Source organism: Prionailurus bengalensis, chromosome C2, assembly GCF_016509475.1.
Source record: "Prionailurus bengalensis isolate Pbe53 chromosome C2, Fcat_Pben_1.1_paternal_pri, whole genome shotgun sequence".
Classification (NCBI taxonomy): domain Eukaryota; kingdom Metazoa; phylum Chordata; class Mammalia; order Carnivora; family Felidae; genus Prionailurus; species Prionailurus bengalensis.
The window spans coordinates 96,837,850-96,855,850 of NC_057350.1; the positions used below are offsets into that span (position 1 = coordinate 96,837,850).

An 18,001-nucleotide genomic window follows, 5' to 3' on the forward strand; every position below is an offset into this window, starting at 1 on the left:
TGATATTGTATCTCCTACGATGTGAATGAGCAATTTAATCACGAGTAATCCAGAATGAAAGTAACATTTTATAGCAAATTTTCATTAACTTTTTGGGAAATTGAGTGATGAAAATCTTTTAGTGAACGAGAAAGTACTGTTCTATATAACAATTCTGAGGCCTGTTAATCTCTATGAATAAAAGAAGAATACTTCATATTTTCAAATGTAACACGTATTTTTTCCTTTCCCAGCAATAAAATAACTCGTGATGGAATGGTGTGTTTGGCTGACGTACTGAAAAGCAATACTACTCTGGAAGTAATAGATCTTTCTTTTAACAGAATAGAAGATGTAGGAGCAAAGTATCTCAGTGAAATTCTTGCTTCACACAACAGGAGTCTTAAAGCGTTAGTATCACTTTACATTTAATCAAAATAACAAAAATTTAAAGGGCTTGAGGTTAGTGTTTTAAAGGTTTAACTCAAGATGCATGATGAAATATATAAAAATAGTTTCTAAACTGACATATTAAACATTTCAATTTCTTTTTCAAAAGTAATGTCTATTTTTTTTTTTTAATGTTTATTTTTGAGAGAGAGAGAGACACAGAATGTGAGCAGGGGAGGGGGCAGAGGGAGAGGGAGACACAAATCTGAAGCAGGCTCCAGGCTCTGAGCTGTTAGCACAGAGTCTGACATGGGGCTCGAACTCACGAACCACGAGATCATGATCTGAGCCCAAGTCGGCCACTTAACCGACTGAGCCCCCCAGGCATCCCCAAAAGTAACGTCTATTAAAAATTATATTGATTCTAATTATGATCGATTTAAGACTGAGAGAATTCTTACTGCTTATAGTATTTACCCTGAATTCTATAGAAAAATCACAATCATTCAATATGACCAAGACTTAAAAAATAAAGAAAATACTACTTGGATGACTTAATCCTGAAGGGCATATTTGTAATCTACCCCAAACATTTACTGAGTGATATAAAACAGCCTACTGATTTCTAAAATGTAGGTAGCTCTACTAGGTACATGAAGCATCCAATTAGAGGACTAAGTTTCTTGGATTTTAGGATTACATCAGATGCTGAAGAGTAATGCCAAGATTTTACAGCATAAAATTCAACAAGGGTGCCTGGGTGGCTCAGTGGGGTAAGTGACCAACTTCGGCTCAGGTCATGATGTCAGGCTTCGTGTGTTTGAGCCCTGCATAGAGCTCTCTGCTGTAAGTGCAGAGCCTACTTCGGATCCTCTATCTCCCCCTCTCTTAAAATAACAAACTTAGGGGGCGCCTGGGTGGCGCAGTCGGTTAAGCGTCTGACTTCAGCCAGGTCACGATCTTGCGGTCCGTGAGTTCGAGCCCCGCGTCAGGCTCTGGGCTGATGGCTCAGAGCCTGGAGCCTGTTTCTGATTCTGTGTCTCCCCCTCTCTCTGCCCCTCCCCCGTTCATGCTCTGTCTCTCTCTGTCCCAAAAATAAATAAACGTTGAAGAAAAAAAGAATTAAAAAAAAAATAACAAACTTAGAAAGAAATGTAATAAATGTTGTTGGCTAACTTATGCATCTTCTTTGTGAAAGTATTTACTGGTTTCTAGGGTTATTACTTCTTGTTTCTCCCTAGGTTGTCAGTAGTCAACAACAACATAAAGGGAGAAGGACTTGTTGCACTTTCACAGTCCATGAAAACAAACCCCATACTCTCTAATGTCTACATTTGGGGAAACAAATTTGATGAAGCTACATGTGTGGTATGTTTCGTTTTGTTTTCTTTCTTCTTCACTGAAGGCTTTTTCTGGGGTCTTCTCTATAACATCAGACATTTACAGGTGGCCTTAGAAATGATTATAACATATTGGGGCACCTGGGTGGCGCAGTAGGTTAAGCGTCTGACTCTTGATTTCAGCTCAGGTCATGATCTCAGTTTGTTGAGTTGGAGCCCTGTATCAGGCTCTGCACTGCCAGAGTGGAACCTGCTTGGGATTCTCTCTCTCCCTCTCTCCTTCCCTCCTTCCCCTGCTCACTTGCTTGGTCTCTCTCTCTCTCTCAAAAATAAATATTAAAAGAATGATTACAAAATATAGTAAGACACTGCAGTTCTGATACATTTAAAAATAAACCCTAGGGGCGCCTGGGTGGCGCAGTCGGTTAAGCGTCCGACTTCAGCCAGGTCACAATCTCGCGGTCCGTGAGTTCGAGCCCCGTGTCGGGCTCTGGGCTGATGGCTCAGAGCCTGGAGCCTGTTTCCGATTCTGTGTCTCCCTCTCTCTCTGCCCCTCGCCCGTTCATGCTCTGTCTCTCTCTGTCCCAAAAATAAATAAACGTTGAAAAAAAAAATTAAAAAAAAAAAAAAACCCTAAAAATGACTGTAAAGTTCTGTGGTTGAAATAGCAAAATATCTCAAATACTACATATTAATATAAAGATCAATGAATGACACAGTCCCAACTCCTCCAAAGTTAAAACATTTTAAAAATCACAATTGTTGATTTATTCTAAATTTGATGCAGCACAGTCTCTAATCTGCTGCCCAATAATTAAACCAAGACATGGTTTTGGAGACCTACAGTTGCTTATGCAAACACAGCCCTTGATACTACTTTCAAAACAAAAAGCATAGTAACAAATAGTTTTCATTTGGAAAGAAGATGCTAAAAATCTCAATTTGCAAAAAGGCTATCCAAAACTACCACCAAAATGAGTAATAAAACATACTATTTAAATCTTGATTTTAGAAAAACATTCTACACACTAGAAACTAAGGTGAGCTTGGAATAAAGCAGAAAGCAACTGAAGTTTTCTTTTACTGTCTACATTTCTGCCTATCTCTGTATACAATCTTACTGACAAGCCAGCTTAGCATGTTTGTGTGATCTTACGTAGGTACCAATGATCCATGAGATAAACAAAGAAAATTCTACAATGAAAAAAGAATGGGGCTACCAGCCAGGCCACCATCTAATAATATGGAAATGGTCTCTTAGCCTCAGACGATAAATGAGCTTCAGGGAGTTTATGAAATCCAGAGAGTTGGATGCCAAAATCTGATTATTTTTCTGAGAAATGGGTCCCTGGCCATCAAATTTTCAAGGGCATATACAACTCCTTGTGTCCCTCATTTAAGATCCCCTGTAGGAATTTTGACCATGGGACCTTTTGGCCCACAAAATCAGTAACAGTTGAGAATTGTTAATTCTGGAAGTCATAAAATGACAAAAAATACCTTAAAGCTTAGAAATAAATTTTGCAAGATTCTAATTTCATTGTGAAATTAAGTGAACAAAAATCTATATGTGGAAAATAAAATTCAGTAATTTACTCAAAATATTTTAAACTGAAAATCAGTACAGCTAATTTGAATATAGAAATTTAATTACGATAAATGAACAACCTATTTTATTAATGATAGTTTGTTCTTTTTTTTTAAAAATCACAGGCATATTCAGACTTAATTCAAACAGGCCGTCTAAAACCAGACAATACAGATGTGGAGCCATTTGTGGTGGATGGACATGTGTATCTTGCAGAAGTCTCCAATGGCCTTAAAAAGCATTATTACTGGAGGCCAACTTATGGAGAAGCTTGCAGTCAGTCATCTAATGCAGGTTCTATTCTTGTACCAGTAGGTCCAGATCTATGAAAAACAAGCTCTAAAATAATTTTCACGTATTTGCCTTATGTTAATATTTTATGGCCTACTACAGTTTTCGTTCATAAATTAGAACAAGCTACTTCTTGAAATGTGTAAAAGATATATTAAACTTTAACTGTCCATTGTGGAAAAACTGAGTAATATAATTTTTTAGAAGAAATTTTACAGGAGAGCACAGATGGTAGAGCAGGAGAACCCTGAATTCACCTCATCCCACGGACATATCAAGGTAACTGCTCCACTCTGCAAACAACCTGAAGCCTGGCAGAACAGATCTTCCACAGCTAAACCCCTGGAATGACTAGCCACAAAGGGGAAGGATATCACAGGCAAGGAGAAGCGAGCCCACACTGGACACCAATGGCCCTGGGGACTTGCACTGGGAAGACCAGTCTCCTTACTGTCTGGTTTTGAACATCAGTGGGGCTTAACTCCAGGAGAGCTGGAGGGCTATAGGAAACCAAGGCTCCACCCTCTAAAAACCAATACACTAAACAACTAAAAAGCAGTTTGAAAAGTGCCTGGGGTGTATGTGAGGGAGATTTGTTGCCTCATTTGAGGATGTATACAGGAGGGGCAGGAATCTACAGGAAATCTAGTAGCTTTCTCCAGGAAGGAAAGTGCTGGTGGCTGCCAGTTTCCCTGCCCCCTCCCAGCCTAGACAGCCGAACACTTATGGAAGCCAGTTCTGACATTCTCAACCTACCTTCCTAGCATGGTGTGCCCTGCCCTCTCCAAACTGCCCATGCCAGCAGGCACCCCTCCAAAGCAACTCTTGCTCTGAAGAGGAGGGAGCTAACCCCACACACCAGTGCGCCTGCAGTTGCTGTAGCTGCACTTCTCAGCTAGCTACAGAGGTTTGAGAAAGCCCTACCCGTCGATGTGTCTGCAGCAGTCACAGAGGCTCACTATATAGACAGCTGGGCTACAGGCTAGCCCTGCCTACCAGCAAACCCACAGCTGCTACAACCAGGTCTCAGAGCCAGCCACATAGGAAGCAAGCCCGACCCACCAGTAAGCCCACAGCAAGCAAAGCAGATCACTGCAGATAGGCTGTCCACACTGCAGAGGCTGAAGCAGGGCTTATTAGTCGTGCAGGGGATAAGCACTGCCCACCAGTGTATCCTCAACACTAGAGGATAATCACTGTAGTCAGCTGGGTAGAGGGCTAGCATCACCAACCAGCATGCCGGCATTAGTCACATATCAACCACAACAGGTTCTGGTGACCAGGGAGGACTGTGCTACAGGGAACCATAGGACCCTTTCTACACAAGGACACTACTTTCTAGACCTAAGAGAAGGAGCTGACCTAATTCACAGAAACAGACAAGATGAGGAGACAGGAATAGGTCTCAAATGAAAGAAGGCAAAACCACAAAATAAGAGCTAATGAAACAGGTAAGCAATATGCCTGATAAGGAGTTCAAGGTAATGGCCCTAAAGATACCAGACTTGAGAGAAGAATGGATGAACTCAGGGAGAACTTCAACACAGAGATATAAAATTTAAAAACTAGTCGGAGATAGAGAATAACTAAAATAAAAAAATGGACTACAGGAAATCAGTGGAGTAGAGGATACAGATCTGATCAGTGATCTGGAAGACAGGATAATGGAAAACACCAAAGCTGAACAGCAAAAAGAAAAAGTAATACATGAGAATAAGTTAAGGGACCTCTCTGTGATCTATCAGTGTATGAACATTTGCATCATAGGGGGTTCCAGAAGGAGATGAGAGAAGGGGGACAGAAAACTTATTTGAAGAAATAACAACTGAAAACTACCTTAACCTGGGGAAGGAAACAGACATTCAGGTACAAAAAGCAAAGACAGCCTTACAGTGAACCCAAGGACATATAATTAAAATGGCGATACATATAATTATGTATAATTATATGTATATAATACACACCAAGACATATAATTAAAATGACAAAAATTAAAAAGCGAATCCTAAAAGCAATAGAAAAGCAAACTTACATACATGGGAAACCCCATAAGGCTATCAGCTCATTTTCAGCAGAAACTCTACAGGCCAGAAGGGAGTGGCATAAAGTGCTGAAAGAAAAAACACAACAAAACAACAAAACCCCCTGCAACCAAGACTACTCTATTCAGCAAAATTATCACTCAGAATTGAAGTAGAGACAGTATCCCAGACAAAAGTTAGAGTTCATCACTACTAAACTAGCTTTACAAGAAATGTTAATAGAAATTCTATAAACGAAAAGAGAAGGCCACAACCAGAGGAAAACTGAGAGGAGAAAATTTCACAATACAAGCAAATACATAGTTAAGTTAGTAGATCAATTGCTTATAGCTATAAAAATTAGTCAAGGGATACACAAAAAGAGGCAGAATATGATATATACATAAACATGGAAGTGGTAATAAAAACTGCATCAGAAGAATAAAATACCAGGGTGGCTGGCTCAGTTGGAAGAGCATATGACTCTTGATCTCAGGGTTGTGAATTTAAGTCCCACATTCAGTGTAGATACTGAAAAAAAGAAAAAACTTAGGGGGCGCCTGGGTGGCTCAGTTAAGTGTCCAACTCTTGATTTTGGCTCAGGTCATGATTTCTTGGTTTGTGAATTTGAACCCTCCATCAGGCTCTGTGATGTGTCTCCCTCTCTGCCCTTCCCCCTGATTGCTATCTTTCTCTTACAATAAATAAAAATAAACTTTAAAGAAAGAAAACAAAATACAAATAAATTTAACCAAGAAGGTGAAAAGCTTGTACTCTAAAAACTGTAAGCTATTGATGAGGGGCACCTGGCTGGCTCAAGATCAAGAGCATGTGACTCTTGATCTTAGGGTCATGATTTCAAGTCCCACATTGGGTATAGAGCTTTTTTTTTTTTTAATTTTTTTTTTTTAACGTTTATTTATTTTTGAGACAGAGAGAGACAGAGCATGAACAGGGGAGGGGCAGAGAGAGAGGGAGACACAGAATCTGAAACAGGCTCCAGGCTCTGAGCTGTCAGCACAGAGCCCGATGCGGGGCTTGAACTCACGGACCATGAGATCATGACCTGAGCCGAAGTCCGACGCTTAACCGACCAAGCCACCCAGGCGCCCCTAGAGCTTATTTTTAAAAAATAATAAAGGTGGAGTGCCTAGGTGGCTCAGTCAGGTAAGTGTCTGACTCTTGATTTTGGCTCAGGTCATGATCTCACAGTTCAATAGTTTGAGCCCCATGTCAGGCTCTGCACTGACAGAGTGGAACCTGCTTGGGATCCTCTCCTTCCCGCTGTCTCTGCCCTTCCCCTGCTCACTTGCTCGCTCTCTCTCAAAATAAATATTAAAAAAAAATTTTTTTTTTCAACGTTTATTTATTTTTGGGACAGAGAGAGACAGAGCATGAACGGGGGAGGGGCAGAGAGAGAGGGAGACACAGAATCGGAAACAGTCTCCAGGCTCTGAGCCATCAGCCCAGAGCCCGACGCGGGGCTCGAACTCCCGGACCGCGAGATCGTGACCTGGCTGAAGTCGGACGCTTAACCGACTGCGCCACCCAGGCGCCCCTCAAAATATATATTTTTAAAAAGGTTAAAAAAAAGACATTGATAAAAGAAACTGAGGATGATATAAAACAAATGGAAAGATATTCCATGCTCATGGATTGGAAGACTTAATATTGTTAAAATGGCCATACAATGCAATCCCTAAAATAATACCAATAACATGTTTCACAGAACTAGAACAAAAAATCTTAAAATTTGTATGGAACCTCATAAGACCCTGAATAGCCAAAGCAATCTTAAGAAAGAACAAAGCTGGAGATATCACAATCTAAGATTTCAAACTCTACTACAAAGCTGTAATAACCAAACAGTACGGTACAGGCACAAAAACTGATACAGAGATCAACAGAACAGAATTGAGAGCTCAGAAAAAGACCCATGCTTATATGGTTAATTATTCCATGACAAAAGAGACCAGAGTACATAATGGAGAAAAGACAGTCTCTTCAATAAATGCTGCTGGGAGAACAGGACCACTTCCTTATCATAGACAAAATTAAACTCAAAATGGATTAAAAACCTAAACATAAGAGACCTGAAACCACAAAACTCCTAAAAGAAAACATAGGCTGGAATCTCTTGGACATGAACCTTAGCGTTTTCCTGGATATATCTCCCAGGCAAGGGAAACAAAAGCAAAAATAAACAGCTGGGACTACATCAAACTTAAAAAGCTTATGCACAGTGAGGGAAAGCATCAACAAAACAAAAAAGCAACCTACCAAATGGGAGAAGATACTTGCTAGTTGCATATATGATAAAAAGTTAATATCCAAAATACATGAAGAACTACAATTCAACACCAAAACCCCCAAATAATCCAATTATTATTCAGGTGCAGAGGACCTGAATGGACATTTTTTTTCAAAGAAGACATAAAGATGGCCAACAGACACATGAAAAAATGCTCAACATCATTAGTTATCAGAGAAATGAAAATCAAAACCACAATTATATCACCTCACATATGTCAGAATGGCTAGTACCAAAAAAAAGCCGAGATAAGTGTTGGAGAAAAGGGAACCCTTATGAACTGGTGGGAATGTAAACTGGTACTGCCACTATGAAAAAGAGTATGGAGATTCCTCAAAAAAAACTAGAAATACAACTACCATATGATCTAGTATTTCCATTTCTAGGTATTTACCAAAAAAACCCCAAAACCACGAATTTGAAAAGATATGCACCCTTATGTTTATAGCAGCTTTACTTATAGTACCCAAGATATGGAAGCAACTTAGGTGTCTACTGATAGGCGAATGGATAAGGATGCAGTGTACATATATACAATGGAATATTACTCAACCAAAAGAATGAAATCTTGCCACTGGCAACATCAGTGGACCTAAAGGTTATGTATGCTAAGTGAGGTAAGCCAGACAGAGAAAGACAAATAACCTATGCTTTCACTTATATGTGGAGTCAAAAACAAATGAACAAAGAAACAAGAACAAAAACAGACTCACAGACAACAAACCAGTGGTTGTTGGAGGAGAGGGAGATGAAAGGACAGACAAAATAAAGGGATTAACGAGGTACAAACTTCCAAACTTAATAAATAAGTCAGGGGAACCTGAGTGGCTCCGTTGATTAAACGACTGACTCTTGGTTTCAGCTCAAGTCAAAATCTCACATTTTGTGGGTTCGAACCCCGCACTGGGCTCTGTGCTGACAGCGTGGAGCCTACTTGGGATTCTCTCTCTCCCTCTGCCCTTCCCCTGCTCATGATCTCTCTCAAAATAAATATTTAAGTCATGAGAATGAAAAGTACAGCATAGAGAACATAGTAATATTATAATAACACTGTATAGTAACAGATGGTAACTAAGCTTACCATAGTGAACATTTTGTATATAATTGTCGAATCACTATGTTGTACCCCTGAAACTAATGTCACCTACACATCAAAAAAAAAAAAAAAAAAAAAAAAAAAAAAAGGACTGGGGGAAAAAAGGAATAGAGACTAAAATTTTAACCATGTGGAAAAAAAAATTAAGGAATTAAATTTGTTTTTAAAAAGAAAATATCATTAAGTAGTAAAAATAGCATAAAAAAGAAGACGTCATTATTAGTTATCCTAACTGAAAGTTGTCATGAGGTTGTAAAACGGGTTCAGGTGGCAGGCTGTCAGGGAATTTCAGAAGTTGAAAAAGTATTTTATGTATCTTATTTAGGTATTATGGGTATTGACAGAATCTCACAAATATAAGCAAATATATTATAAACATACACGTTACAAATACATATAAGTGGAGGCTTTCCAAACAAGTCAGTGATGCCAGTGAAATTTTTAAGATCCTTTTTTAGAAGATGCCAGTAACATTTTTTAAAGAGCTGTTATTTTTATTTTTAAAAATTGTTTATGTATTTGATGGGGCGCCTGGGTGGCTCAGTCAGTTAAGCATCCAACTTTGGCTCAGGTCATGATCTCGCAGTTTGTGAGTTCAAGCCCCGCACTGTGGTCTGTGCTAACAGCTCAGAGCCTGCAGTCTGCTTCAGAATCTGTTATCTCCCCTTCTATCTACCCTTCCCATGCTCATGCTCTGTCTCTCAATAATAAATAAATGTTAAAAAAAATTAAAAATGTTTATGTATTGGAGAGAGGGAGAGAGAGAGCACAAGCGGGGGAGAGGCAGAGAGAGAGAGAGAGCAAGAGACAGAAAGAGACAGAGAGAAAGACAGAGAGAGAATCCCACACTCCAAAGTCAGTGCATGTCTGACATGGGGCTTGATCTCACGACTGGGAGATCATGACCTGAGCTGAAATCAAGAGTAGGATGCTTAATGGAGCCACCCAGGTGCTCCAACATTTTTTTTATTTAAGAATTCTTTTAAGTATTTTTTGAGAGACAGAACATGCACGAGTTGGGAAGGGCAGAGGGAGAGAGAGAATCTTAAGTAGGCTCCATGCCCAGCTCAGAGGCCCACTGGGGCTCAATCTCAGGACCATGAGATCATGACAGGAGCTGAAATCAAGAGTCAGATGCTTAACCTACTGAGCCACCCAGGCGCCAGAAGATGCCAGTAACATTTTAATGATTTGATTGCAAATAATTACTGTTGTCTATGGCCAATCTTGTTTTCAAATTAAGATTCCTATAAGGATGGGGTGCCTGAATGGCTCAGGTGCGGAGACTGCTTAGGATTCTTCCTCTCTCCCTGATGAACATGGATACAAAAATCCTCAACAAGATAGTGGCCAACCGAATCCAACAATAATTAAAAGAATTATTCACCACGACCAAGTGGGATTTATACTTGGGATGCAGGGTGGTTCAATATCAGCAAAACAATCCATGTGATTCATCACGTCAATGAAACAAAGGACAAGAACCATATGATCCTCTCAATAGATGCAGAGAAAGCATCTGACAAAATACAGCATCCTTTTTGATAAAAACCCTCAAGAAAGTAGGGGTAGAAGGATCACACCTGAAGATCATAAAAGCCATATATGAAAGACCCACTGCTAATATCATCGTCAATGGGGAAATACTGAGCACCTTCCCCCTAAGGTCAGGAAGAAGACAGGGATGTCCACACTCGCCACTGTTACTCAACATAGTATTGGAAGTCTTAGCCTCAGCAATCAGACAACACAAAGGAATAAAAGAGATCCAAATCAGCCAGGAGAAAGTCAAACTTTCACTCTTCACAGATGACACGATACTCTATATGGGGAACCCAAAAGATTTCACCAAAAAACTGCTAGAACTGATACATGAATTCAGCAAAGTCGCGGGATATAAAACCAATGCATAGAAATCGGTTGCATTTCTATACACCAATAAAAAAGAACAGAAAGAAATCAAGGAATCAATCCCTTTACAACTGCACCAAAAACCATAAAATACCTAGGAATAAACCTAACCAAAGAGGTAAAAAATCTATACACTGAAAACTGTAGAAAGCTTATGTATGAAATTAAAGAAGACACAATAAAATGGAAAAATATTCCATGCTCCTGGATAGGAAGAACACTGTTAAAATGTCAATACTACCCGATCTACATATCCAATACAATCCCTATCAAAATAACACCAGCATTCTTCACAGAGCCAGAACAAACAATTCTAAAATTTTTATGGAACCAGAAAAGACCCCAAATAGCCAAACCAATCTTGAAAAAGAAAACCAAAGCTGGAGGCATCATGTTCTCGGACTTCAAGACGTATTACAAAGCTGTAATCAAGACAATATGGTACTGGCACAAAAACAGACACTCAGGTCAATGAAACAGAATAAAGAACCCAGAAATGGACCCACAAATGGATGGCCAAATAATCTTTGGCAAAGCAGGAAAGAATATCCAATGAAATAAAGAAAGTCTCTTCAGAAAATGGTGCTGGGAAAACTTGACAGCGACGTGCAGAAAAATGAACCTGGACCACTTTCTTACACCATATGCAAAAATAAACTCAAAATGGACGAAAGACCAAGTAAGACAGGAAGCCATCAAAATCTTAGAGGGGAAAGCGGGCAAAAACCTCTTTGACCTCAGCCGCAGCAACTTCTAGAGACCTGACATGTCTCCAGAGGCAAGAGAAACAAAAGCAAAAATGAACTAATGGGACCTCATTAAAATAAAAAGCTCTGCACAGCAAAGGAAACAATCACCAAAACTAAAAGGCAACCAACGGAATAGGAGAAGATATTTGCAAATGACACATCAGATAAAGGGTTAGTATCCAAAATCTACAAAGAACTTACCAAACTTAACACCCAAAAAACAAAGAATCCAGTGAAGAAATGGGCAAAATACATGAATAGACACTCCAAAGAAGAAAACCAGATGGCCGACACATGAAAGAATGCTCAACATCACTCATCATCAGGGAAATATCAAAACCACAATGAGATATCACCTCACACCTGTGAGAATGGCTAACATTAAGAACTCAAGCAACAACAGATGTTGGCGAGGATGCGGAGAAAGAGGATCTCTTTGCATTGTTGGTGGGAATGCAAGCTGGTGCAGCCACTCTGGAAAACAGTATGGAGGTTCCTCAAAAAACTAAAAATAGAACTACCCTATGACCTAACAATTGCACTACTAGGCATTTATCCAAGGGATACAGGTGTACTGTTTCAAAGGGACACATGTGCCCCCATGTTTATAGCAGCTCTATCAACAATAGTCAAAGTATGGAAAGAGCCCAAATGTCTGTCACCGGATGACTAGATAAAGAAGATGTGGTGTATATATGTATATGTATGTATGTACATGTATGTGTACACACACACACACACACACACACACACACACACACGGAGTATTACTAGGCAATCAAAAAGAATGAAATCTTGCCATTTGCAATTACGTGGATGGAGCTGGTGAGCTAAGTGAAATTAGAGAAAGACAAATATCATATGACTTCACTCATATGAGGAATTTAAGATACTAAACAGATGAACATAAGGGAAGGGAAGCAAAAAGAATATAAAAACAGGTGCTGTTTTATAGAAAAACATAAGAGGCTCTTAAATATAGAGAAGAGAGGGTTACTGGAGGGGTTGTGGGAGGTGGGATGGGCTAAATGGGTAAAGGGCACTAAGGAATCTACTCCTGAAATCATTGTTGTACTATATGCTAACTTGGATGTAAATTAAACAATAAATAAATAAATAAATAAAAGAAAAAGGGATTCTCCCTCTCTCTGCCCCTCCCTGGGTCATGCACACTTGTACACGCTCTCTCTCAAAATAAATAAACGTTAAAAAAAAAGATTCCTATGATGAGGCAACTGACGCTATGATGCTTTGACCTACATACACAAATTTATTCACACATACCAAGAAGAGGCTGCTTCATCTGAATGATTTACTTGTCAAGCAAAGTGTGAAAAGACATGGACAGTTTTAAAAGGTTACTTTAAATTGAGCTGAGGTTCTGCAGTCTAAAAGAAAATACCACCTATCTCTAAATGTTGACAGCAAGGACGTGAAATCAAGGTGGTGGTCAGCTTTACAGATGTCAGAGTATTGGCCTTCACTTAAAGTATTGTTAATTCCTCAAATCGTAGCTGTATTTATTGTTAAAAATTAGCAATAAAAAACCCCCACCGATGTCCATTCCTTTAAACAAATAAGATGAATACCCCCTACTCAGTATTTAATGATTTTTGAAGTTTTATAGGTCTTTCCTTCTATTTAGCATCTAATACCGCGTTCCTATACTCCCTGGGGGGAGGCGGGAGGGTGCGTACAGAGGATGATGGTGGTTATGTAAAGGGAAGAACATCTGAATAAACTGTATGAGGCATTATTTTCACTTAATGTTACAGAGTCATTGAGCCAGAAAAGACCTAAATGCCTTACCAAATCCATTCTCATGCTTTCAGAGATGAATTTGAATCATCCAGGACAGGACAGATGGTTGCTATCAGGCTGAGTCTGCGCTGAAAAATAAAATCTTAAAACATCTGGAATTGGTTGAAAAATACATAACAGTTCATGTTAATAACAACGTGTGAAATGGATTTCAAGGTTTTTTTTTTTTTAGATAGATATTATTTATATGTTGTATCATAGAAAACTACCACAATCTGGTAATGGAATTTTAGAAATAACATGACCTTCCATTGATGCAAAAATCACTTAAAGATCTGCAAATGTTTACAACGGAACAAAATTATACTGTATAGATTACAGAATTCTATAAATGACATTATGTATCCTGACGCTTAAACTGATTTTACTAGTTATTGACTTTACTTAATAGGTTTTATCAAACCTTACTTGCCAACATTCTCTTCTCTTCGTGTTGCAATCTTATTTTATTTCCATTTTAAGATCTCTGCTATGCGGATATAAAGACTGGTTGTTTTTTTATAGAGTTCTTTTAACATTATTACATACTGAATAATCTAGAACTAAATATCTGTATCTAAAAGGCTGTATATCTCGGGGCGCCTGGGTGGCTCAGTTGGTTAGGCCACTGACTTCAGCTCAGGTCATGATCTCACAGTTAGTGAGTTTGAGACCCAAGTTGGGCTATGTGCTGACAGCTCAGAGCCTGGAGCCTGCTTCAGATTCTGTGTCTCCCCTCTCTCTACCCCTCCCCTGCTCATGCTCTGTCTCTCTATCTCTCAATAATAAATAAATGTTAAAAAAAATTAAAAATACAAATAAAAATAAAAGGCTGTATATCTCAGAAAAATCAAATGTTTTTGTATTGTTAAAAATGCAATAGAAAGTGAATAAAATTTTTTGTTTTTTAATCAAATTTGAAAAACTGCAGAATTCAGTGGATGCAATAAAACTAAGCTATGGGAAAACTTAGGAACATTTTAAACAACTGTCATTACATCTGTAAAACATTAAGCTAGTGAGGAAATTTCTCCCAGCAATTAGAGATCCAATAAATTCAGACTTGAGCAACAATTAATATGACAAACCTCATATACTGTCCAGAGAGTTACGTTCATTAAACTAGAGATGCTAAATCAGCATTTTTAAAATGTGGAGCATCAGAACACATTGGGGCAAATGTTAAAACTACAGATTTCTTAGAGTGAGACCTACTGAATCAAATTTTCTGAGGACAGTCTGGGGAATCTGCATTTTTACAATTCAGGTCATCTTTAATCTATTAAAGTTTAAGAACCAATGCCCTGGTTTTCTCATTCTTCAGTTTTTTAAATATGTACTTTTTTAAACACAAGTAGAGCAATCATATGGAAAAGTACACAAATCTTAAGTGAAGAGATGCTAACCCACCTGTGTCAGCCACAACTTACATAAAGATAGTAAATACCACACACTTCCCAGAAGTGCCTCCAACCTTCTTCCAACAGGCAACCACTTTCCTGATTTCTAACACCACAGTAACAGTTTTGCCTATTTCTGTATTTTATAGAAAAGGAATCTTACACCCTTTGTGTCTGTGTGATTTACTTATGTTTAATGTAGCAATAGTCTTTTATTGCTTTGAAGTATTCTGTAATATGCTGGGTAGCAGAGGAGTCTACCAGATTCTGGAACGAGGTGGCCTCTCGTCAGTCTAGGAAACAGTCACAAGAAAATAAACCTTGGTAACGAGATCTGCCTGTCCAGGCTAATCTCTGTTCCTGTGTGGAATAGAAGGGACCCCCCCCCCCCCCCGCCTCAAGTTTCTACATTCTCCCAAGGGAAGGTAGCTAGCTACCTTCAGAAGGTAGCTAGCTACCTTCAGAAGGTAGCTAGCTGAGTGGGAAGCAAGTTCATGAATGGCAGGCAAACAGGCTTACTTCAAGCCTGTGGTGGGGTGGCACAGGTTAAACCTGCAACCTGAACTACACTGGCCTGCTTGAGACAGAGCAGCAGAAGTCTGAGTTCTCCACGTTTGTTAAAACTAAGGCGAGGCCAATTCAGTCAAGAACCACCAGGCTCTGACCAAGCTAGGAAAAATCTGATCACCTATTTTACAAGCTGTTGCCTACTGCATCAGAGGCCAGTAGGATGCCCAGAAAATGAAGACCTGAACACATGGTCTTCCCTGATGCCATTATGTCATGTAAGCACCCTCCGTATAGCTCGACACCAGTTTAAAGAGAAGACAAAGGGCAGAAATAAGACAGCATTTTTCCAAAAGTTTAAGCATTACCTTAAAATATTATAAATTGTATCTCCTTTATATTAGACTAAGTTTTAAATTGGCTGGGACTAAAGGTTAATTTTTTCCAGACTTCCCACTGGGTGGGAGCTCAAGAGTAAACACATGCACATTCTGTCAGAATACTCTATTTCCTCTGCACATCTGAACCATGAATAAATCTGTGACCATGTGTATGTTTCCATTTTTCTCTTATCATCCTTTAATTTCAGGCTCAAATACAGCCTTTTGATTATGGTGTTACAATATTATACTCTTCATTTTGCGATGTTTCAAGTTTGAAAACAAAAAAGTGCTTGATATTTTTTACATGTTTGACAAAAACTGATCTTGACCTACACTCTGCTTTTCAAGCTAAATAGTAGTATTCAGTGTCTTAGCTACCACTCAAACCATATCCACCTAAGCTTACTATAACTGCCTCCTCAAAGGATCATCATGCTTCAATTACCCAACCTAAAGTTGTCTTTGATTTGCACCTATTTAATTTCTCTGTGCCATATGACTGGTGTAAAGCCACTTTTGTCCTTGTGAAACTTGCCACACCCTGATTTTCTTCATCACTTTGTATCTCCTTTCCTTCCTTCCTTCCACCCTCCCTGCCTCCCTCTCTCCCTCACTTTCTCTCTTTGAGAGAGAATCCCAAGCAGGCTCTCAATCGATGGGGCTCAAACTCTCAAGCTGTGAGATTATGACCTGAGCCGAAACTGGACGCTTAACCAACTGAGCCATCCAGGCACCCCATCTTTGGCTCATTCTTTAAATGTATTTCCCTGAAGATTGTTTCCTCATCTTTTGTTCTGTACCATCTCCTAGGGCTGCCTGAATCATTTCTATCACAAGAATTATCAGTCTTATGCTACAAGATCTGTATCTTTAGCTCTGACCTCTCCTGGGCTTAAGGCTCCATTTCCAACTACAGCTAGACATTGTCACATGGCTGTTTTATCACCAAACTCAGTGCATCTAAAATAAAGTCTTTTTTAACTTTTTTTTCAGTATTTATTTTTGAGACAGAAAAAGACAGAGCACAAACGGGGGAGGGTCAGAAAGAGGGAGACACACACACACACACACAAAAAGGGGCGCCTGGGTGGCGCAGTCGGTTGGGCATCTGACTTCAGCCAGGTCACGATCTCGCGGTCCGTGAGTTCGAGCCCCGCGTCGGGCTCTGGGCTGATGGTTCGGAGCCTGGAGCCTGTTTCCGATTCTGTGTCTCCCTCTCTCTCTGCCCCTCCCCCGTTCATGCTCTGTCTCTCTCTGTCCCAAAAAAATAAATAAACGTTGAAAAAAAAAATTTAAAAAAAAAAAGAAAGAGGGAGACACAGAATCTGAAGCAGGCTCCAGGCTCCAAGCAGTCAGCACAGAGCCCGACACAGGGATTGAACTCACGGACTGTGAAATCATGACCTGAGCCAAAGTCAGATGCTTAACCGACTGAGCCACCCAGGAGCCACTAAAGTCTTCTCTTTTATAAGCCTCTTATCTTCCCTATCACAGTTAATGGGATCACCATCTTCTCAATCATTAAGGATCAAAACTTAGGTGTCTAAGTTGGAGCTATCTAACTGCAAGGAAAAAACACTGATTCATTCATGCCTGTTTAAGAAAAGGATTTACCTTAAGGATCTAACAGGGGAAAAAAAATCACTGGTACCCAGGGACAAGGAAATGAAGCACAGCACTGTGCCACTTAAAGAATGGGACTGCAAAGCCAGAAACCAAGGCCACACCTCTCTCACAGGGAATCAGTGGCTGGTTCTGTGAACTGATTTCACTCCCTTGCTTCACTCTATAGATCAGCTTTCTTTGCTTATTCATAATTTCCCGTAGACTCCGGCTTGCTTCACTGACTCTGGGCCAGTTCTAAACGATCTTTTCACTCACATGTATACCAAAACCTAACAGTCTCTGAATTTCAAAACTCATATTCTTGAGAATCTAACCGCTCAGTCGGGCCTAAGAATTGTTTCTCCCTGGTAAAGTGTTCGGTTAGCTGTGGACATAGTATGGAATCATGTGTTATAAATGTGGCTATCTAATCCCCGCCCTTCAGCAGTCAACTGTGCTTGGGTGTGTGAGATCATGGGTTGTAAACCTGGCTATCCAATCCTACTCCTCAGCACAGGCAGAGGACTGAGGACTATTTCATATAAGATGATGGAGGCACTGGACATGTCTTTCACTCCTCCCTGTTTCATACTTTTTTCATTCTGCCTATTTCAGTTAGCTGTGTGCACA

At 39.6% G+C, this 18,001-nt stretch overlaps 1 protein-coding gene and 1 long non-coding RNA gene across 2 annotated transcripts in view; one reads left to right on the forward strand and one right to left on the reverse strand.

Moving 5' to 3' along the window:
• The window catches only part of LRRC34 (leucine rich repeat containing 34), a 19,365-nt gene extending 15,594 nt beyond the window's left edge, over positions 1-3,771 (forward strand). The window contains exons 9-11 of the mRNA XM_043594940.1: positions 234-389; positions 1,611-1,737; positions 3,423-3,771. Coding sequence (XP_043450875.1) covers positions 234-389; positions 1,611-1,737; positions 3,423-3,626 — 487 coding nt within the window. The 3' untranslated portion in view covers positions 3,627-3,771. The remainder of the gene's footprint in view (positions 1-233; positions 390-1,610; positions 1,738-3,422) is intronic.
• LOC122491751 overlaps positions 1-14,154 on the reverse strand; it is a 21,071-nt gene extending 6,917 nt beyond the window's left edge. The window contains exon 1 of the long non-coding RNA XR_006299431.1: positions 13,486-14,154. This is a non-coding gene — a long non-coding RNA (uncharacterized LOC122491751). The remainder of the gene's footprint in view (positions 1-13,485) is intronic.
• Between the last annotated feature and the right edge of the window lie 3,847 nt (positions 14,155-18,001).